The sequence below is a fragment of the Botrytis deweyae genome, assembly GCF_014898535.1.
Source record: "Botrytis deweyae strain B1 chromosome Unknown BDEW_014, whole genome shotgun sequence".
Classification (NCBI taxonomy): Eukaryota; Fungi; Ascomycota; class Leotiomycetes; order Helotiales; family Sclerotiniaceae; genus Botrytis; species Botrytis deweyae.
The window spans coordinates 250908-273278 of NW_024066221.1; the positions used below are offsets into that span (position 1 = coordinate 250908).

Consider the following 22371-nt stretch of genomic DNA (forward strand, 5'->3'; position numbering starts at 1 on the left):
TACTTTTGGCTCTGTAGTAAATTCTGAGGTTGTCGTTGGATCTACTGATCTTACATGCTACCTGTGATTCGGATATCTCTTCTTCAATCCCAAAGAATGTTGTCGGACTCTATAATGGGTCCACCATTAGTGTCCTGGACCATCTAGTCTATAAGTAATAAATGTCAGCAATAAGTTTTTCGACATTCTTGCATGAATTTGGGACAGCCAGGGAGTTGGTTTTACTCTAACAAAAGAGCAGAATGCAAGATATCTGATAAACTAATAAGAGGCACATATTCCACTGCAGTATGGAAACTCGGAGCTCCTTATTTTGACCCTAAACATGCAAAATTTCCTAAAGTGGACGGTCTCGCTTTCCTAAGGACCATGGCGCGAAATGGGTGAAAACACGGGGATTGATTCGAAGACTGAGAACTCTCTCGTGAGTTCGTAATTATGCATAATTTTAACTCGAACCCGCCTAAGATCTCCAATGATAATGTGAGCGAAGCTAAATCAGCGACCAAGCTGGGGAACAACTACGCAAGATATCAGGTGTATATAAGGAAGAGAAGATATCACGATATTCTAGGAAACTAATGATATACATAGGTATGCTATTCATATAAGCGAAGTAAAATCAGAGAAAGAAGAAGAAGCGCATTGCAATCATTCATGAAAAATAACCCACCAGGCCTAGCCCAAAAAGAAAAAAAGATTTAACTTCCAGTTATCATCATACATAGAACATAATTTTCCGAGTCAATAATTCCAGCTTGTTTCCAGCCTGAATGCCTACCGTACTCGTCAGACCAGACCAGGGTCTAACCTTTTTATGCTCACCCGCTTCATCTTGGCTCTAATCGCTGAAAACCCAGGAAATTTTTATCAACGGTTCCTATTTGAACTCGCCATCTCTCCGTACCTTCCTCTCTCCTTCGTCGTATCGTATGCTTGTAGCACTCTGGTTTGCGATTCGTCCGCCTGAGAGAAGGCATAACCACGCTGTTTACGCATACGCTGAACTTGACGAACCTTGCGAATGGCTTTCTGAAATTGCTCCATTCTGTAATGATTGGTTAGAAAATTGCCTTATAAGAACGGAATCGGAACGGGAACGTACCTTGGTCTATAATCTTGAATGTTGTATTTCTGGATCTCTTGGATATGGTGGTAGGATTGTGGATAATACATCCGTTTAGCGCTATGAGCATAGATTAGCATCTCCTAAAAATAATAACACAGATCACCTTACTATTTCCATGAAAAGTCTCTCAGCAAGCATAACATAGGCAATGCCAAACCTTGAATCCAGAAGACAGGACTTCCAAATAATCGCGGTATAACACCCTCGTATTCCATGGAGAAGCCGAGCTTAGGCGCCACCGTAGCATACACAGCGATAAAAATGATCCAGATTAGCATACTGCCAGGTATGGCAATAACGTGATATTTCGTCCAAACATTTACTACTAGAGCTGCTTTTCCAAGAACAGTTGCCAAGACTGCGGTATAGAGTGCTGTACCCCATACCCAATGGCCCGCTGTTTTGCCGTCGCCCTGGGGCAAATCACGCCACCAGATAAGTTCCGAGGCGATGTATAGAATGAGAGAATGATAGAAACCGTTACCAATCCAGGCCCAGAATGAATGTTGTCTGAAAAAGGTATTCTTTTGACCCAGTTGATAAAGTTGCGGATACCTATCGAGAAGTCGAGCAGATATAAATTGATCAAAGATACCCATTGCAAGTGGAGGGAGCACTGTAAAGAAGACGTTGTAAAATGATAGCGTCCAGGATTCGTAGATGACTTCTCCAGAGAAAACGTTTTGGAATGAATACTGTAGACTGTTAATAGTAGATCAACTTAAAGAACTGTGAAAGGCATACCCAGAATTGTGTCATGTATAGCGTGATGTTTTTGTAGAAAGAATAGAGAATAACTTTGCTAACTCGTTGGTAACTCCATGCGCCATGAACTAGGAGAAGTTTACGCAGATATCTGAATTGTCCGATCGCAACATCAGCACTTCTGGCGGCCTGTAGACCTTCCATACCACTGATACCAACACCAATGTGGGCTGCTTGAATCATTGAGACATCATTCGCTCCATCACCAATGGCCAATAGGATAGATTTCTTATTGCGTTTGACGAGCTTGACGACCAAAGCCTTCTGAAGTGGAGATACACGACAGCATATGACAGCTTTACACATAACAGCAAGATCAAGGAAGTCTTTCTCTAAATCCTTTTCAAGAGCATAAGTTAAAGACTTTCCATCAATAACCAAAGCAAGAGTTTCCATAGCAATGGTGCCATCACCTTGTGTTCGTATGGCATCGAGCTTCTTTTGTATATTGTTCCTAGTATCCATTGCTGTTTCCTCATTGACGATGAGAAGAGTCATATCTTCACTGATCAGCTTGCAACTCATTCCAATGTTGATAGCAGTCTCTTGACGATCTCCGGTCAATACCCAGACCTTGATGCCGGCCTCTTGTAGAGTATGGATCGTCTCGGGAACACCATCTTGCAGACGATCTTCAATCGCTGTGGCTCCAAGTAACGTAAAATCCCGCTCCAGAATTTCAGCAGCTTTATCCAATTCGTCAGCACGATTACCACTGACGGTAGTTTGTGCTCTATCAAAGACTGACCACCACTCTTGAAACTCATTTTCAGGAATTTCTCGCATTGCCAGACAAAGTGTTCTTAGACCCTCAGAAGCATATTCTTCCAAATGCTGAAGTGTGACCTCAACATGTGGGTTGTCTGGACCAAGCCGTTCCAAGATAACAGTATCAGCCCCTTTGCAGTAGCATCTGATTTGTCCATCTGGACATCGAAAAATTGCCGACATTCGCTTTCTCGTTGAGTTAAATTCGCAAACCGCAAGAAGCTCATATTCATAAGTCTCCCCCCCTACACTTATCTGTACAGATCTTGGCTTGCGTGCAGTAAACTGGTAACCCATCAAAACAGCACCTTCGACCAGAGCGCCTTCGTCGGGAGATGCTGCTTGGTATTTGATAGCTCCGCCCTTCTCATCAGATCGTTCAGGGATAACGGTATGGCAAGTAGATAAAAGGGCAAGAAAGTGATGAATAGCTAAAGCCGACTCAGGCGTTTTGAGATTCTCCTTAAGTCGATGAAAGTCATGAACCCCGACCTCCTGACCGTCGATATTGGTGGCTCGGCGATCTTCTGGCACATCCTCTGCGTATTGAATCCCACCGATAGAGCATTGCTTGAATTCCATTTGATTACATGTTAATGTTCCAGTTTTGTCTGAGAAAATGTATTCTACCATACCAAGTTCTTCGACTAAACTCGATGTTCGACAGACAGCTGGGGTATCAGTCTTGTCATGATACATGTCGAGATCGTCATTGATCAATATTGCATGCCAGTATTTGACCATTTCAACAGTGACGAAAAGAGAAATTGGAACCAGAGCAGAATACAGAACCCAATAAGTGGCTATATCAGAAAAAAATTGCGAGACTTTTTTCGCCGAGGTGATTGAAGCAGAATAACCAAGATAGCTTAATTCTGCTCCCTTGACTGATCTAACTATAACATCACCCAATGAACTTATGACGCTCAACGCGATCAAGATAGCTACGAGCATTAGAACCAGAATATTGAGTTGGCGCTCCACGGCAGTTCTCTTTATCGGCGTTGCCGTCGCATTCCGCATAAGCTTGGTTTCGTGACCAGTAAATACAACAACTCCGTGAATCCAGGGAGTGTTACGTAGTGTTGCACCTCTGAGCAAAAGTTGATCTGGTTGCAAAGAAAGCTCCTTCTCTCCACCGCCAGCAGCCACGGTAAGTGTACCCTCATAGGTATATAGACTGCTGTTCGGTTGTTCCGATCGTAGCTTTCCGCCCAATCTACTAAGTTCGTTGGAACTGACCATCACACATGTTTCTGGAATGGCCTGCTTGATTTTGAGATTAGTCTCACCGTCTAGATTGGCAGTCTCAATATAGCATAGTCCCTCCGGTTCCGAACTGGCTAGTAAAATAATATCTGCAGGAAATGACTCTTCGGATTCTACACGAACGATGTCGCCAACTGAAACATTGATCCATTTAGTATCCGCGAATGAAGACCCGCGTAAAACACGAGCCTTTGAATTGTTCAGCGAAGTATCAGATGTTTTTCTCCTGTAGTCCTCAACTACTTCTTTACCGGCAGATACCAAGAGGACCAAGATCAAAGGTCCGATGGTGGTGTATTGGTTCGTTGGGGAAATATCGGGAATCTGTTGCAATGCTGCAGTAAACAAGAAGAATAGATTGGCAAATTTAGAAAACTGCTCGAACAAGAACTTCGGTAGAAAGGTCGCAGCGTTGTACTTGGCTGTAGATATGTGATTATCCACATATTTGCTTGCGCTGTTGGCAGGGGGATTGTTGAGATGTATAATTCTGGGACCAAGAGTTGAAGGATCTGGCTTTCCTCTACCAAATCCAAATTTGAATTTCCCCAGCTTACTTTCAGATTGTACAGGCGTTTCAGGTTCATGTGTATCTGCTCGATTCCTCGCTCCGGCTTCAGTCAATGGTAGATCCATTTCCGAATACTCAGCCCCCATTCCAAACATACTCTTCGCCTTGCCCATGATTCCACCTCCCAAGCTCATTATGCTACTGCGATTTCGACCATGACCCCTCATTTCTGCCCCGTCACCAGGAATTGCTGTTCCATGTTGATAATACTCCGAAGAATGCCCATCATCCGGGAAATCGTCCAAATCATCCGCATATCGTTGATAATTATTCAATCCTGAGGTTTGACTGTATGATGCTGAGTTTGCATGAATGTATGGCGGTTGTGCTCCACTCGGTTGATAGCCAGGCCCTCCTGGGAGATTGTTGGTGGTAGATGGCGTAGAAGGAGATGGTGCGCCAACGAAGTTGTCGTAAGAAATTGAAGGTCTGGGGTTCGACTCATCATGATCTGCATTGTAGGCGCGCAAAAGGTCGTCATCATTCATAGGGGCGCGCTGCCCGGTGTGGTAAATTGGTTGTTCATCGTGTAAATCGAGAAGTAAGTCGTCCCGATTATTTGAAGGCTGTCCAGCCATGCTGGAATACAGCTCGAGGTCGTCGCACTCAATGCGGAGATCAAATTCTGATCATGCGATTCCTGGTTGTCCAAAATAGTCGTGATGTTTTGCAAACTTAGAAATTTGTTGTCCTCTTCACTTGTTATTGTTGCATAGCCTCTTTATGAGATTTAGGGATGGCGGATGTAATGTGAGTGCCGCTTAAGTTCGTCAACGGCAACCAATTCTTTCGTGTGTCGTGAACTGCGTACTTCAATGTATTGTTCTGTCTTCGTGTTCGTTAAATGCGTAATAAACTCAGGGTCAATTCGGGAGTCTTTTTGGAATTCGTATTAAGTCTTGGAATCATGTCTTGGTTGCTAAATTAGGATTGACATCCACAATAATATAAAGATGGTTATAACAATAAATTACAGGGAGAGCTCTAGCTCGCTTCAGCCTTCTACGCAAGGCCATCAGGTCCCGCCTCGCCCGCATTCTTACTTTCCCGCAATTGACAACTGACATCACATCACATAAAAGTCGATCACAATTCCAACTAATACTCATCATAACGTCTCGAAATGGTTTGCGCAAAGTGCCAGAAGAAATCTTCTACTACCTCTTTGGCAACTCCAGAGGTCAAGAAGAAGAATGACATGTATCTTGGTTCGCCAGCTGGATCATCATCATCCAAGGCTGGCATGAAGACCTCCGCCACCCTGGGGAATAATGGTATAGGCAAGGTAAGATTCAATTCTATGGCGCACAATTTTACCATTGTTAATATTGTAATGGCAGAGTAAATTGTTGTCGAAAGCTGCTAGGAATCCTTATGCTACATACTCGACAACTTGCACTGGTAAAGAATGCAGCACCAAGGTTGACCAGGGGAGAAAGTATTGTCTGAAGTGCTCATACAAAGCCAACGGTATGCACCACATCTCGTCTCGAATGGATTGTGAAGGTTCTAACAGAAAACAGCTTGCGCAATGTGTGGAAAGTCGAATGCAAAAACGTCATCGGCTCCAGTTGTCGCTGGACAAAAATTCAATTTAAAGTGAGAAATTGCGCAAGTGAAAGCTTGGGGTAAATACTAGAATGAAGTATGTGGAGATGGCGCCCGGAGTATATGCAGGGTTTCTAAGACGAGCAAAGAATGGCTTGCAGATTTACTTGGTGATTATATATTGGCAGGAAGCATTACAACTTTTATTGTTCGGATGGATATTCAAGCTGAGGCACTCGAGAACATAGGATTATACCGATTGTGGAACATGCATTCCCACAACTCTTGGAGCACATACCTGATTACTACATACACATAATAGACTACGATTTCGAATATACATTAAACGCACGATAACCGACATGTCAACAGTCAAAATTCTGATTTCACGAGATAGCACTAGCTGAATGATACAAATGGTTATGAAAGGAAACCCTACGTTTAGATCCAGAGAGGTGGACGACTGGCCCCAATAATAACGATCTACAGATATACAAGTCTTTGTGGAGACCCCACACGTTTCTTCTATACCAGATTCCTAGTGGCAGTTCCACGGTTGTTGTTCTACGATCTTCATAAAAACAACCCAAACTGCAATTTGACTCCCATGTCACACAAATCTTAACTTTCCTATCGAATCGTGGAATGAGTATAGATTTCACATCATCTGCTATAATTCATGTCAGCTTTGTGTCTAGAGATCAGGTATGCGAGGAAGGAATACCAAGGCGACCGTTGAAAACGAGCTCCGAGCGTCGTTTGCATGTGAATGCCTCAGAGTTCATGTTGTAAACGACTTCCATCACATCCGAGGATGCATTGTTTCGTCGCGTGTAGTCTCGCATGGTGGTTGATTGTGATGTATCGTGTTACGTGTTATTATCTCAGCGGTATGTCTGTAAGGTTGGCAGATTTGTTAAATTTTCTGGTTCTAAGATTTTATATCTCCCTAGGTATATACGTCTATGTCGGATCGGAATTCACATTGGGTAATTCGGAGGCTCAAACAATTAAGATGTGAGAATATTTGACCTGAATGTGATTGTATTTCCTGATTCTCGTTTCTGCTTCATTGGATGTATTCTAGTGATTCAAAAAATGGAAACAATCGGTGCTCGAGGTGAATATGGATGCCGTGTGTGATTCACGGGACAAGTGCCTCCCATTTCAGCTAAAGCTAAGATCTTTGATATTTACAACAAGCCAAAAGCACGACTCACTGCCACATGTTCTACCCCTCTCACTCCTCAAACCACGTCGCTCGCTCAACATCTTCCTCGCCCTCAAAACACTCCAAACATCACCCACCACCAACACCTCGTCCTAACAACGTTCCTCTCCCAACTCCCTTATAACACAATATGCTACGGATTTTTGCTAATCAAACCCGTCACTACCATGAATCTCCTCTAACGCGGGCCTGTCGATATCCTCAATAAAGACAATCTCGTCTCCTACATTCCCAAATCCGCATGTTAGAAATTAGATATGAAATCCAAATATCAACCCAGGTGTCTGTCGAGTTTTGAAAATTTTTGGACAATATTCATGATCTAAAGGGGAGGATGGTGAGCGAGGGCTGGGTGAAAAATGGATTTGATGGGGAGGTGAGAGGGGTGGAGGATGGGCGGAGACGGTGAGATAGTTGAAGTGGTGGATTCGATTGCTGTGGGTTGTTATAAGGATATGTATTTCGTTTCTTCCGCCGGATGTGTGGTGAGTTGGCTTATTGTGTGTGGTTATGGAACTAAGAATGATGTGAAGATGAACTTGTATAATAATGAAAGACTTTGTTGCTCGAATTCGGTTACTTTGTTAGCCCCATCTTACGCCTTTATTTTCTATTCAATTTTCTGATTGTCGAGCTATATTGAATCTCTCTCATAATATTAGGATGGTTCCAAAATCTGGCGGAAGTCTGGGGTATCGTAACATATCAATTCATTTGTGCTATGGGTACATGTTTGTATAATTGAAAACTGTTCTTTTCTGGCTTTGCTCGGATCTTTACCTATAGGTTCAAGTAATTTGTTTGTCAAGACCAAAGTTCAATACCGCCCATAATCAGATATTAGATTCTTTTTCAAGGCTGATATCTTCAATATGTTCAACGATTATTGTATTCAAAAAGTTTATACCTCAACTTCCCTTAATGAGTGCTTTGCTAAGTCTTATACGGATTGGGTTTGATATCAATAAATCTCAGTCTTACTACCATATCAATTGGGCTTAAATCCCGTAGACTTAACTTGCTGAAATTAAGCTTCATAAATCTTGATCTTAAAATATCGGTTGACATTTATCCAATCCAAAAAAACACTCCATATTGCTTAGCAGATTGAATAGAACCAACCCTGAATATCAATTATTTACTTTCGAATCGATTAAAAACCAAATCGAAGTTCTACAATGATTGAAGAAATATGATGAGGATGGTGGAGAAAGCACATGACACTCCAATTCGGTTGGTGAAAAAGGGGGTTAATCGGTTATCAGTAAGATCGGCATTTGCACTAGGTAAGGCAACTAAAACGTTATCAAGCTATTCTAGCTTCGATTTGAACCAAAAATCAACGTCCCTCATGTTCACTGTATACACTAACCCAGAGCTATTTGGAATTCGACGATAAGGATTGGCTGCAAGAGGACAGATAGGAGAACTTAAATTGAGGACACCGTTTAATCAAGAAAACCACTTCGAATGCATGTCACATTTGAGATATGAGACGGAGAATGTTATGAGTTAAAGGATAAATGATAATATAGAACATTAGAAACATTTGATAGTAAATTCAAAGAAGCGGTTTCGTCGATAAAGATACCTAACATCTGTTCCTCAATTGGGAAACTTGTGGTGATCAACTAGGCGAAAATGCAATATGACAATGTAATAGATGGTCCTTTACAATATTGAATTTGGATCTTTATCCTTAAGTTTAGGGTTAGGGTTTGATATAAATAAGTGATTTGTATGAACTCAGATATGTGGTATGTTGTGTCTTGTGTACCCAGGTAGTCGTTGTTGGCGCAGGCCAATTGGGGATTACATAATCAATGACATATCATGTGGGGTCCTAAGGTTACTCTCCCGTGGTCGTTAGATGACGTCTAGACTACACTACTCTCCTACTGTACTGTAGAAATTTGTGTGCCGAAGTGAGCGCTGCGAGTAACGCTAGTACTCAATTCTATATCATCAATTACAACATAATTTTTAACAGAGAAGTGAGTATAGATTTAATAGTAATGTTTGATATCAAAATAAAGCCTGATGCTCAAATAAGAAATATTGCATTCCGCGGGTGATTTTCGGTAAATCTTTTGGTGAATTTGATGCTGAAAACGAAATAAGTAACCGCAAAAAAATGTTTGGGGTGCGGGTGTGTTCGTCCTAGCGCTTGTCCATTGCTAACAGACACCATAACATAAACTTAATTCATACCAATCTCTTAAAATCATTACATCCCTCCATTGACAACTTTATATCGTCCAAGAATGGCTTCAAAAACTTGTAATTCATGTCTGCGAGCGCTGAGACTTCAATCCGGACATACTACCAGGGTAAATAAACCCCCAATTGTTTCAAGAAGCGCAAATACCCATCACTAACCCTCTTCAGAACAGCATCGCGAAATTCAACCCCGCCACCTCACGAGCTTTCGCAACAGCTAACGATAAATATGCCAATCTCGCAGAGGTCAATCAGAATCATGGGACATCAATCCCTCCCGTCACACCACCTCGTGCTGGAGATAAGACAAAACACTCTGCCTCTGCACATACCTCACCAAGTCTTGCCAGAGAATTCAAAAAGGTTTCAGGCAAAGCCATAACCGAAACATATACCGCGTATGGAGCTACAGAAGAGCTTTATAAAACCTGCGGGGCACAGGCAGACTACTCTATACCACAAGCGTCAGATCCAGATGCAGAAATGCCAAAGACAGAAGAGGGTGAAGATTTGGGCGTTGGTAAAGGCTGGTGGCATGATCGTACGTCATTCTCTCCTTCTTAGATGACACATTACCAAGCTAATGATTCTTTTTTTTTTTTTAGAACTAGCATTGAAACCTACCTTCAGCACTTGGTCACAGGTAACAATGCTTCATTTATATCTTCTTTCGGTTCGTCTTCGATGTTTCCCAGGTGCCGAGTCGCAGCCTTGGCAACAACATCTTCTCGACCACTTCTTTTATGATGCCGAGAATAAAATGATTATTAATCACAATATGCATGCTCGGGGTACTCGTAACAAATATCTCAAGGATATGTTTGTTCAGTGGCGAGGTCTTCTGGCGGCGTATGATGAGGGTTTGGCCAAGGGTGATGCTGTATTGGCAGCGGCAGTCTGGAGAAATGTCTTCAAGGCAAACGAGGATGTTGATATCAAAGGACTTGCGACGATCGTCAGTTATATGAGACGTACCATGCAGGAGTTGGAGAAACTCTCAGATCAAGACATCATGAGTGGTCAGCTGACCTTTGGTGACCCTGCTGGAGAAGCAAGTCTTGTTGGTATCAAGAGCAAGATGATGGATTTGCCATTGGATCAGGCACCGGGAAAGCCTCTATAGATCTAATGTGAAAAAAGAGGCATGGATAATTATGATTACGCAATCCAAGAGCAGCTCGCTCAAATGTATTTTAAGGTTATGTATTATTAATGAAATCAGCCACTATCAAAATGGCATTACAACTTGCCTTCACAATATGATAAACTGATTTCGAAACACATGAGATGGAATGTATTGGATGGAAAACATTATAAATGGAAATAAATGTACTTTCGGAAAAGGCCTATAGAACTACTATATAGTTGCGAATAACAAGGACTAGCTTCGTACCCTAAGGGGCGGCAAGTACTGTTCCCATAGATATTGAGTGATGTTGATATTCTCGCTTCTCCAATATAGTATCTAGTGATGGCGGTAGTTATTTATACTCTGGATCTAGCCCCACATTGAAAATTTCAGAACATTATTTCCCATATTGTTATCACCCAACATACTCGGATATTGGACACGAGAGGAAAGAAATTCAAAGACGAGATACACGCCAACCCGTACAAAAAAGATACATCTTATTCTTAGGGGGCAAGGAAATCTGTAATCCCTCGATAGACATTTGTCTTTTGCATTGACCTACTTGGTTGCAAATTATAGCTTCAAAGTGATTATTCCTGTCAGCGAGGTGTTGGAAAGGGGGTTGGTTACACTAGAACTACTAGATATCTTTCTCTCTCCCAGGAATATCAAAATAAGCTGAATATCAAAGTAATATCAAACACCAAATTCAAAGTACAATGTGCTGAAACGAGGGAAAATGAAACGCTTGCTCTTGTTAATGCAAAAAATTTGTGGGGTTTGTTTTGATTTGCTTGTGTTTATTGTTGGATTTGTATACCACAGCCTAGCCACAACCCTTTAAAGGATACTAAGCCGACGTTTCGAGGGTTTTATAAGTGGTGTGCAAGATATGCAGAGTTCTTGAATGCTAGGTTTGTAAAGAGAATGATCTAATGGTCAAAGGACCAGTAGTGAGTCCCTTGAGAGCATCGGGAACTGTATATCCGAACCGACTTGTGAAAACTCCTTTCGGGTATCTTTCTTTGTGTCAGGTCGAGATACGTGAGGGTACTTGGTAGATGATAGGGTTCTCTACGTACAGAATGAGAGAAGAAGACTTATTCGTTGGTTTATTATTGTGTTGTCGGCTCTTTTAGAAATTAGTTTAACTTTCATGCTCCTGCTTATTAGAAGAAGAAAGGTTGACGAGGTTCCCGATGGTTCTTTAGGACAAGTAAGAGAAATAGGGAACAGAAAAAGTTACTCCGAACTCAGATCTCTATGGATCAACAGATTAAAAATTCAGAAACAATTGGTAAAGGAGCCCATTTCTCTCCTCGCTACCGCCTGAGATAAATAATTTCTCGTTATGATTGTTCAATCTATTCGTGTAGTATTTGTTATAGTACAAAGACAATCCACGTAAAGTATTGCGAACATTTGAGAAGTTGGGGTTTTGGAAAGAAAAAGGAGAGGAACTTCAAGCAGTGCAAGATGGATTTCTATATGGGCTATGTTAGACTGTTCCGATCTTAGCGTCAGTAAATAGAAATAGAGACACAAATCATTTCACTCAATGGAACTAGCTTCACGCTACTTTTATGCTTCTCCCAATCTAGCAGATTGGAAATATTTAAATCACGTTATACAAGCTGCTCCCGGCTTTTGTAAGATCTTAGTATCGTCTTCTCCATGTTTCGAATTCTCAAGGAAGTTATTGGTTAAATTTATTCATTTTAAGCTTTTTGGTTCCGGGACTAGATATCATCTAACTACTAGAAGGGAGATTGATCCTCCAATCATAAGGGTATGAAGAATTTATTGCATATCTGAGATTTGTGCGTCTGGAATTTGCAAGTCATTAAGATTCGATTGTCCTTCTATCCCCCCTGCTCATATCCTCACTGCGATTTTTAACCATAGTAAAGGCTGGTACGAGCCAACCCCTAAGTTTTCTTTCTGTTGTTATTCTGAAAATGCTTCGATAGATGGTTTGATCAGGCAGTGTTAGTATAGTCATCTTGTCAGAAACATCAAGTCGTACGAGCTGGTAAGACGCTAATTTTGGATAAATGGAAAGAAAAATATCCTTTGCTCCAAGTGCGTATGTAAGGCTTCCATTTCTCTCGGGTTCTATTCTACGTCTTCTTTGATACGAGTGACAGAGGGGAGGGACCCCACTCGATGGTCGGAAACTAGTGATTTAACTTACGCCTAGACTCTAGCGCTCATTTAGTACATGATTGTATGAACCCTTTCAAGAACTACATTTCTTTGTTTACATTTGAATAATAGTCGTTGCATATTATGAATTCAAATGTTGATGTAAGCGTTATTTATACTCAAAAATAAGACTTTGTAATACATTGTTGGTGGTGGAATATAGACTCATGTATATACGAATAACCGAGTTTATTACATAATCACCATCTTGTAACGGCTGAAAGTTGAAATGGAAGGCACCACCACAATGTCTTTTGAACGCATTTTCGTAAGAAGGAAGTACCTCTAGGTATTCCAATGCTCTTCCTATGTTCTCTCTTTTCAATGACATATGCCCATGTTCTTACCTTGAATGATAAAACCAACCCACATTTCGTTATCAAAACCTACCATGGTCATGCATCACTCATTAGGTCTTATACCCCACATGGTGTTCAATGCACGCGTACGAGAGAAGAGTGATCTACTCGTCTCAATGAAAAGGTAGTTGAGGTTATCTACGTCCGGTAAACAATGACGTTACCATTTTCAGACCATACCAGTAGGCATTCATGAAGCATCTCTTTCTCTTTCCTGACCCTGGTACTTCTCTAATAAGTCACATCTATGTTGATGTCGATCTTCTGTACCCCTATGCAGCATTCCTTGTACTATTTTTGATTAACGATTTCGATATACCGATGACATGACGAGTGGTCCTTGATTATTAACCCAACCAATAAAAAGACCTCACAGTGTTCTTTTCATTCCAATTATTCTTATAGTAGCTTCATACTGTCTTTGGAAGATCTTGCTTGCGAGCACCTGCCGTTATTACTAGAATCACATGTACAGACGCACAAATTTGAAATTTAAAAATCTTAAACAAAATAACCAAGATCAAGTGGTTGGCTACCCTTGACAAATGACATAGACTAGTGTCGGGGTATTTGTACCCATCATAAGTAATATTAGCATCCTTATAAGCTATAAACAGAATTGAGTATCCTAGAGGGTGATCAGATCGATGGAATGGCCACCGTACCACCTTGTCATCGTCTTGTCGGTGCTCCACAACGCTAAAACCGCCAAAGCCCTGTCGACCCCGCGAAAAGAAAAGCTTCAACCCCAGATAAATCCCACAGAAAATACTTAGATGATCGACGCTTCAAAAGATACCTCCGATGGACCCGCACAATGGTCTATTAGAATATCATAATATAACATAATCACTTGAGCAATAAGTAGATAACGAACTGGGCATCTATAGAGGGGCTATACCAAGATCATCGGGATCAAAATTCTTCAATGGAATCGAAGTAGTGAGGATCCTTCAGCAAAACTTATGGGTCGTGCATCATCAAAAACACATTGCTCAGAAACAGTGCACTGGTTTTTATCAGTCATACTTGGCCTGAAATTTCGGATTCACAATGACCGCACCTAGTTCAATCCCAAAAAAATGAGCCTAAGTCACAGTTTGTTGGCCTGAATGAAAGTTTTGCTCCGCTATTCACCGATCTCGCCGGTGCTGTTAGGATCTGGAGTGCAAAATCTCTGCAAAGTTGATCCATACTATCTAAATGGCAAATGTCACATCACAGCATGAGATATATCTTCAAAACAATGCTCGCATAAACTAATCTATTCCAATGTCAATATTGAGTCCCGCCAAAAGTGCAAAATTGCTCAAAATTTGATCTTGATATACATGACACACTATACCACTGGCACACAAGGGCTGTCAAACAAAAAAGATTCACAGCTGTCATTACTATATTTATCTCTCGTTCTAGCTCGACAGCAAAACACAATATCACAGAGTATTATCTAGGTGTAAACTCCTCTCATCAAAAATGTTTCCAGAAATGAAGTAGCACAATATTTTACAAGACTATCCTGCCTGCCAAAAGAATCATACCTGTGTTCTGCTCGATTCGATCCTTCTGTAATGCCCACAATCTCAGTTTCTTCTGCTAAAATTCCCTCGAACAGCAAGTTGAAGCCAGTCTTCATTACACACACGTCACATTCATGATAATCAGCTTCTTAACTGTCATTTTGGTACTGTAGGTCTCGACAAATATACGGTGCTTCGTATAGCAATACATGCACCGCATCGTGTAAGAAAGACAAATATCAATATTCTCCAATTTCGAAAACATATATCGAATTGTCTATAAACACTTCTGCTCCCTCGTTCTTTCCGTGGAAAATCTGTTATACTACGGTTACCAACAGGATAAAGGATGGTGACTTTCTTTCTGAGAAGAATACATGATTGTAAAAAAGTTGGCCACGCTATTCGTTTAGCTCTTGATGGTGCCCACTGTATTCATATAAAAAGGGTCCCCACAACAATTCCTCTCTTCCTCATTACTTACCATCTTCGCTCCATAACCCTACGTCTTATAATAGTCTTTTGGCATCAAGAGGACTTTTAGAGACGTCAAATCAACCACCTTATTCATATAAAAAGGGTCCCCTTTTTGGCATCAAGAGGACTTTTAGAGACGTCAAATCAACCACCTTATTCATATAAGAAGGGTCCCCACAACGATTCCTCTCTTCCTCAATATTTACCACCTTCGCTCTATAACCCTACGTCTCATAACACTCTTTTGGCATCAAGAGGTCTTTTAGAGACGTCAAATTAACCACGCTAGACCTCAACTAGCTCAATATGCCCAATTGGTGATTTCTTGTCGGCAGAATCGAATCTCTTATCAAAATATTCCATATATACTTCTCATCACATATCATATATCCGGAGCCACAACTTTCCTGAGTGACAATAGCATACAAAACTCCATCATATCAAAACACTATCGAGTTAGTATCTTATTTGATTATCTTCTCGAGTATCTATCAATAATATCGAGGATGTCGTTCCGTGGCTTTTTGGCACAGCCTGACGGCGCGAGAATCAAGGCGCCTAAGGTAACAGGGACTATGGACTTGGAGGAGTTGAATGCAAGAGCGCATCCAGAGTTCAAAAGGGCCTTAGAAGCGTATGTGTATCTCGAATTTGCAGCCTCGCAAAGCAAACTCAATTCGACTAACATGAATTTCTAGAAATGACACTATCAAGCTTCGTAGAACCTCTCCCGTTGAGGTCTGGAGGCGTCAGTAAGTATATCGAGTCTCAAACACTATACCACTCAACCAATTTGACTAAAATGTTTTTACAGGAAGCGACAACGTCAAGATCTAGCACGGAGACTCCGTAAAGCCAATATCTCGACGAATGGGTATGGATTGACAAACGAGGAAATGAAAACATACAGAGAGAGTCCGGACAAATTTCAGAACATTCTTGCAGCTCATGCTGCTTCAGGCGTTATTCCCTACCTAGTAGACCTTAGGATATCGTTTGCAACCTACACAAGATTGCTCTGCGATCGCTATGCGCTCAGCGATATCATTTGCAACCGCGAAAGCAATCCCGACCCCGAAAGTCTCCCAATCGGTGACTCTCTTTTGACTTCCCTCATATTTCTCGAGCTTTGGTCACGTCTACAACCACCTTCCTTCTCCCAGCGAGAGCCAAACACAACAATTGATAAGTGGATTGAGAATATCAGGGAACAAAATTTCGCATTGAGAGAGAGTAGGAAGTGGGGTCCGCTCTGCGAATTGCACGAGCAATTGACTGTAGATCAGACCGACTTCTACGCGCCCAGACATGACTCACTTGACAGCCTTGATTTTGATTCTGAATAGGAATTCTATATTATCCTTCGCGGCCCGGTGAGTTCTACTTTCTTGACGTTATGGATGGTGAATACTGATATTTTGATAGACTTCTACCAAGGGATCAATCACATACGGCGGCAACACATCCTATACGCAACATACTTGGTTGGAAAGAGGCAAGAGTCTGTGTAATATTGGTCGGTTGGATATGATTTATTGTCTGATGGAAGGCAACTGCGTACTCTTATCTATCAGTGACAGTGATAGATGTGACTGCTTTTTTTAAACATAAATGATTCTGTAATGTTCAATTTTTGGTTCTGTCAACTATTCTAAAGAAAATCGCCGATGTACTCTTGGTGAATGATGTTGCACGGCACCTACCGCCTTTCCCTTCCCCAAGTTTGATACTACCCTTCCAAAAATAATACCCATGTTTAGATACCCCGGAATACAACGCATGATCCAATTCCCATTTCATTCTATCTCGTACTACATTTGTTGCCGGTATAAGCACATTCGACGATAACATGCCACATTACGAATAAATCACGCCACTTTGACGCATTTGTCGATCCATAGTATCTTGGGTCCTTCCGGACGCTTCCCACTACCTGCAAGGAGGTTTTGATTTCCCAACTGAAAAGAATGGGTATTCCCTATCCTAATCGTAACGATTTAACTCTGTCTCGGTATTTGTGTTGACATATTGAACGGCGACTTTCTAGAAGAGAACTCGCCATCCACCACCCTGTAATTATTACCATGCAGATGGAATTTCCTATCTTACTACTTCATGATACTTGAAAGCTAACAATTTAATCAGACAACATTCGTCGATCTTATCTACAACTCAGGTTCATTCCTTCACACATCTCATCATGCCTCAACAGTAATCCAGCCTTCTCCACCCCGAGTCATCAAGACAGCAATGTCCTCCCATGCTCCTGCTAACATACCTAGAATCAAAAAAGACACGACTAGATCCACCAGCAAAAAGATCCCTTCCAAAGTCTGCTCATCTAAATTACAAGGTGGACTTGTTACATCATCGAGTACTCGAGACCATGAAACTGCACATGCTAGTGAAAAGGAATTATCCCCAAGTTTAAGAAGATCCGAAGGGTCTACTTGCTCGGGAGCTTGTGGAAAGATTGGTGGATGTGAGAGGAAAGAGAAGAGTGTGAGTTTGGAGTTTTGAATGTTAGAAGGAGTAAATAGTGAAGGGATGGAAGGAGTGGAGGAGATGAATCGGGAGGGAAGTCGTGATGGGAAGGGATGGGATTCTACGCAGTTAGATATATGAGATGAAGCAGGTACGGATCTGGGGTGGCATTTTCTTGGAGTACTGGTTTGGTAGAGCAACGTGAATAAGGGTTCTAAGGGTCTTTTTCTTTCAATTTTTGGGAAGATATTATACCCGACAGAGACTTCAAAGTTATAAACTGAATTGTTAATATTTGCAATAAAAGTGTTGGTTATGGGTATTGATCATCATCAATTCTAAGCGCTTTGGCTCAATCAAGTGAAAGCATTTGAGGATGTGGTGGAGTTTGTAGGGAGCATTTCCTCTGGTCTTCATACTTTCATCTGAGAATTTTTGTTCACTTTACCATGACTGTACAGACATCGCCATATCTTTAGTTTGAGAAGAAAACTACCCAGGGGTGATGAAAATACAGTCTGATGAACAGAATTTTATATCAAATATACTGCTGCATTGCCTAGGTGTCGTTACCTCTTCCAACATCTCACACTTATCTACTTATCAATGGCGAAGACTGCAAGTAATTCGTCACTACTAATTGGTCGCAATCCTCTTACCGATTGTTTTTCACTTTGTAAGCTCTTGATATAAATTTCAGAAATTTATCACGGACTTGCCAACTCGAATCTACAAGTTCAAAAGTATTTATGAATTTTAACGAAAGAGACTCCACTTTACCCCTATGCAGGTAGATGTAGGGTTGACATCGGATTGGCCATAATAATGTGCACAGATTGGTGATGTATCGTGCGACCAAGCGAGGCGACTGTAGTAGGTTAGTTGGTATGGCTATGGTTTTCGGAAGTTCAAAGAGGTATGTAAGGTTGTTTGAATATCGTAGAGTGTTAACATTGATCAAATTGACATCATGGAAGATCGCTGTCATATCTTCTTCCGACTTTTACAAGAGAAGGTCCGGAAGTGGTCATGATAATGTCCTACTCACAATATACTAAGGCCTTTGCTTACCTACCTACCTACCTAGACAGTGAAGGTTATCTCGCTTATTTATGCGCCATTTATTGAAGGTGCGAAGGGTCTCAGGTCTTATCATGAATGTCGTTAATTACTGCTGAAATTTCGATAGTTGGTTGGCTGAGATATTTGGTCCTGATTTTTGAATACTTTTTTTTTCAATCTGTTCACATACAAAATGATAGTCGTGGTCTGGTCGTTCAAATTGATATTCGAAAGCCAATATTGAAAGATTATAATAACGCTATTTGAGGGATAAATTTAACCAATCATCTCTAAGTTCTGTGTGACGGTCGCTGTGATTGTAAATCTAACCAAGGGTAGGTCGTTCTATCCTGTTTCAATATCTGGATTGTTTTGGACTGTCTGCAAATTGAAGATACAACAAGAACTCGATGAAAGAGGAAGGACATCATGTGGTCATACAAGACTGTGAAAAGAAGGAACACTGCATGAGCTGGTCTTGATAGCTTGAAGTTAGTGTTAATTTAAGATGATGTACAAGGTATTCGAAGGTTACGTCTTTCTTCTTTCTTCCGTCTTTCAATCGTTACAAACATTGTATAATTTATACGACCTTGAGACAATTTCTATGCGTGTATCATTTCGATTCTCCCACTTCTATTATCGAATACATTTGCATGAATAAGCGCAACTTCGAATTCGACCATGGCAAACGGAGTTGCAAAAGGCAAGAAGTTGAAAAGATCTATGGAAGATGACAATGAATTAAGATCAGTCAAAAGGAAAACGACGCATGGCATTCGAGAAAAAGGAAACGAACAAATTGATATCGTTTCTCTCTTGATGAAGATGCCAGACTTAAAGTTCGTTCTAAATATCTTAAAAGTATGTCGGATCTTTACAGACTACCTAGGTATAACCAGATATTTTTCAGCCATAAAAAGCTAACATTTAAAAGCTCAAGGAAGGAAATCCGATGTGCTCCTGTACGGGCTGTAGAATCGGAAGTCATAGAGAGCGTCATAAGGCAAGTTCATCATTCATGGAGTTTCAACGGGAAAGAAACTAACTAAGCATAGCTGATCACGGCTGTGGTGTATAAACATGTGAGTCCATGATTATGGTGAGAGTTAGCTCACCGAGAAAGATGCTAATCAGCAACAGAAAATATGGCACTATTTGAGTACAGTGTCCTATGCAACAGTCCGTCTTGAGCAGAATTTTTCTGGTAAAACTCTTTTTGAGAACCCAAGATGCAGATTTTGCGCGGATACATCGAGTGTGAGTCCGTTTTCTTACATTTGAAACGACAAACTGGAGCCAGCAGATACTAATCAATAATAGTGCCCTCTTCAGTCTCAGAATATAAAATTTACAGAGCCCCCCGCGAACGGAAATGGCGAAAAAGTTAACGAAGAAGAAAAGAACGAAGTGGAAGCATCCAAGAAGGCCGTCACAAGAGATGAGAAGCTATAGCCATTCAAAGCCAGTTGGCAGAATACACAAAATGCCAAAATGATACAAGGAAGGATAGGAATGCTGGAAGCAAAGTCTGGAAAGAGAAATTCGCAATTGTATCATCAATTCCTTTTCAGATGTCTGAGTGAACATACTCTGCTGAGCGAGGTCGTCACAATGTAAGCTTAGTAATAAATTACTACAAGCATTCAATGGTCCGTGCATACATTTCCCCAGACTTCGTAATTTTACCCCTCCAACCCCTCTATTGATAATTCCTATCATTGTTTCGTAAACCCAATATGTCCACCAATTCCAACATATCAGCTATGGCTCCTATTAAAGAGTTCACCCTAATCGTCGCTGCGACAAATAAGATGGGAGTGGGTAAAGGAGGCGGGCTTCCATGGACGGGGTTGAGAAAGGAAATGGCTTATTTTGCGAGAGTTACCAAGAGGGCTGGTCCTGGGGTATGTATTGCCTGATTTCATTGGCCATCTGCTCTACCACTATTTCTGCCTGCGTAGCAATACATGCTACAATTTGAACCTCTGTGTATAGCTTTACGTCACTTACAGATGGAGAATTGGAGCTGAACCCTTGAATTCACACCTTTCTATATTTTCCAATAGAGACATAGAAGGGAAGGCTAAGCTATGCTATTCCGAATGTTCTTCTCGGAGTTAAGGCGCATGGCTGGAACAGTTTGGCAAGTGACAGAAAATGGATGAAACTGACAAAGTGCAATTCTTGAACAGAAAACAAACGCAGTAGTGATGGGGCGCAAAACCTGGGAATCAATTCCTCCTAAATTCCGACCTCTTGCGAACCGAGCCAATTATATGATCAGTCGAACACAAACCTCTGATCCCTCAGATGCTGACCTCGGTCCTGATGCACATGCAGCAACAAGTTTGACGGATGCACTCGAGAAATTGGGATCGAGGAGTCAAGCAAAAGATACGAATAATAACGACGAAAAGGAGATCGATAGAGTTTTTATAATCGGTGGAGGACAAATCTATAAAGCCTCACTGGAATTGAAGGAAGCGAAGAGGATATTATTGACCAGGATAATGGATGATTTTGAATGCGATACGTATTTCCCGGTTCAGTTGAATGAGGATGGGACGGGTAATGGATGGAGAAGAACGGATACTCAAGCACTTCGAGAATGGACTGGGGAAGAGGAGGCAGTAGAGGGGGTGAAGGAGGAAGGGGGTGTTAAATATGTCTTCGAGATGTGGGAAAAGATTGAGGAACCATAAAGGAGAAGCACAGAGATAGGGGTTGAGCCATTGCTTTGAGATGACAGATGATGGATTCAAAACATACCCAACAATTGGATGGCTTTATATCGAGTCAACCGACCAAGAGCCATCCCGTCCCCCGTCGCCAGCTTCCTTCGCCCTTCAAGAGCCCACACTTTCATACAAATTCTTCCATCGGCATCCACCCTTTGGCACAACCAAGCATTTGATATTCCTGGATGCCCTCTACCCCTGGAAATCTCGCTCAAGTGCCACCTGAACCGCCGCATCAAAGTTACTCCTCTCTACTCCTATTTTCTAAAGAATGAGAAGCAAGCGATCTAACAATCGATACTTCTAAACATACCAAAATTCTCACTTTATGCACTCATCTTCCTCGTGTCTCTGTTCTCTATATATTTACCCACGAAATCTATCTCAAGCAGAAAATACTTGACCCAGATGTCCCAATTTGTCCATCTCGGGGGAGCGAAGGTGTCGTAGATGTTGCGACTTAAGTGATTATGAGGGCGACGAAAGACGATTCATCAGGTATAATATCTATACCACTAAGTTAATTCCTGAATTTAGGCTACTACTATGATCAGATTATAACATGAAATCGGTTCTTCAATTTTCACCAGGCCAAGGTGCTCGCGGAGAAAGGATCAGAATGCAATTCGGCAGTCTATGGAGGATGGATTTGAGAAAATTGCTTGTTCGGGATCCCTCCTTAATTATAGGTGATAATATAGCAGATGTCTGTGTTTCAAATGCCTCATAGCATGGTTCGAACTGCGAGTTACTTTATTGAACAACGAATTCGGCACTTGAAGTCTCAATCTCTCAGAGTGACGAGAAACCCATCAAGTGATTTTGAATTTTGATAGCACCTCCATATTCACAGCTATAGTCTCAGAATGACCCTTTTCCCCCTGGGAAAA

The 22371-nt window shown here is 41.4% G+C and overlaps 7 protein-coding genes across 7 annotated transcripts; 6 read left to right on the forward strand and 1 right to left on the reverse strand.

Annotated features, from left to right (window-relative positions):
• Window positions 1-870: 870 nt before the first annotated feature.
• On the reverse strand, window positions 871-5080 carry EAE98_006508 (uncharacterized protein; the record flags this gene model as incomplete). The annotated part of the gene is made up of 4 exons (XM_038954131.1): window positions 871-1048; window positions 1106-1186; window positions 1238-1824; window positions 1874-5080. The coding sequence occupies 4 exons, from the start codon at window positions 5078-5080 to the stop codon at window positions 871-873; spliced, it is 4053 nt and encodes a 1350-aa protein (XP_038809376.1).
• A 411-nt stretch (window positions 5081-5491) lies between these two features.
• EAE98_006509 (uncharacterized protein) lies at window positions 5492-7102 on the forward strand. Its single transcript, XM_038954132.1, has 4 exons — window positions 5492-5787; window positions 5843-5972; window positions 6026-6940; window positions 7004-7102. The coding sequence occupies exons 1-3, from the start codon at window positions 5626-5628 to the stop codon at window positions 6103-6105; spliced, it is 372 nt and encodes a 123-aa protein (XP_038809377.1). The 5' UTR covers window positions 5492-5625; the 3' UTR covers window positions 6106-6940; window positions 7004-7102.
• A 2292-nt stretch (window positions 7103-9394) lies between these two features.
• Window positions 9395-10910, forward strand: EAE98_006510 (uncharacterized protein). The gene is made up of 3 exons (XM_038954133.1): window positions 9395-9611; window positions 9670-10042; window positions 10107-10910. Exons 1-3 carry the CDS (start codon window positions 9546-9548, stop codon window positions 10622-10624), a joined length of 957 nt encoding a protein of 318 aa, XP_038809378.1. The 5' UTR covers window positions 9395-9545; the 3' UTR covers window positions 10625-10910.
• A 4790-nt stretch (window positions 10911-15700) lies between these two features.
• Window positions 15701-16540, forward strand: EAE98_006511 (uncharacterized protein; the record flags this gene model as incomplete). Its single annotated transcript, XM_038954134.1, has 3 exons — window positions 15701-15828; window positions 15893-15946; window positions 16009-16540. The coding sequence occupies 3 exons, from the start codon at window positions 15701-15703 to the stop codon at window positions 16538-16540; spliced, it is 714 nt and encodes a 237-aa protein (XP_038809379.1).
• Window positions 16541-17161: 621 nt separating this feature from the next.
• Window positions 17162-17714, forward strand: EAE98_006512 (uncharacterized protein; the record flags this gene model as incomplete). The annotated part of the gene is made up of 4 exons (XM_038954135.1): window positions 17162-17183; window positions 17242-17266; window positions 17340-17405; window positions 17477-17714. The coding sequence occupies 4 exons, from the start codon at window positions 17162-17164 to the stop codon at window positions 17712-17714; spliced, it is 351 nt and encodes a 116-aa protein (XP_038809380.1).
• A 1710-nt stretch (window positions 17715-19424) lies between these two features.
• Window positions 19425-20195, forward strand: EAE98_006513 (uncharacterized protein; the record flags this gene model as incomplete). Its single annotated transcript, XM_038954136.1, has 4 exons — window positions 19425-19604; window positions 19678-19750; window positions 19909-20000; window positions 20064-20195. The coding sequence occupies 4 exons, from the start codon at window positions 19425-19427 to the stop codon at window positions 20193-20195; spliced, it is 477 nt and encodes a 158-aa protein (XP_038809381.1).
• Window positions 20196-20479: 284 nt separating this feature from the next.
• On the forward strand, window positions 20480-21445 carry EAE98_006514 (uncharacterized protein; the record flags this gene model as incomplete). The annotated part of the gene is made up of 2 exons (XM_038954137.1): window positions 20480-20647; window positions 20936-21445. The coding sequence occupies 2 exons, from the start codon at window positions 20480-20482 to the stop codon at window positions 21443-21445; spliced, it is 678 nt and encodes a 225-aa protein (XP_038809382.1).
• Window positions 21446-22371: the final 926 nt, after the last annotated feature.

Excerpts from the sequence above, each read along its gene's own strand:
- EAE98_006509 (XM_038954132.1), top strand. The coding sequence starts at position 5,626 with ATGGTTTGCGCAAAGTGCCAGAAGAAATCTTCTACTACCTCTTTGGCA. Across the intron at positions 5,788-5,842 it reads GGAATAATGGTATAGGCAAG|AGTAAATTGTTGTCGAAAGC; the intron begins GTAAGATTCAAT and ends TTGTAATGGCAG. Across the intron at positions 5,973-6,025 it reads GTGCTCATACAAAGCCAACG|CTTGCGCAATGTGTGGAAAG; the intron begins GTATGCACCACA and ends AACAGAAAACAG.
- EAE98_006510 (XM_038954133.1), top strand. The coding sequence starts at position 9,546 with ATGGCTTCAAAAACTTGTAATTCATGTCTGCGAGCGCTGAGACTTCAA. Across the intron at positions 9,612-9,669 it reads AATCCGGACATACTACCAGG|AACAGCATCGCGAAATTCAA; the intron begins GTAAATAAACCC and ends AACCCTCTTCAG. Across the intron at positions 10,043-10,106 it reads TAAAGGCTGGTGGCATGATC|AACTAGCATTGAAACCTACC; the intron begins GTACGTCATTCT and ends TTTTTTTTTTAG.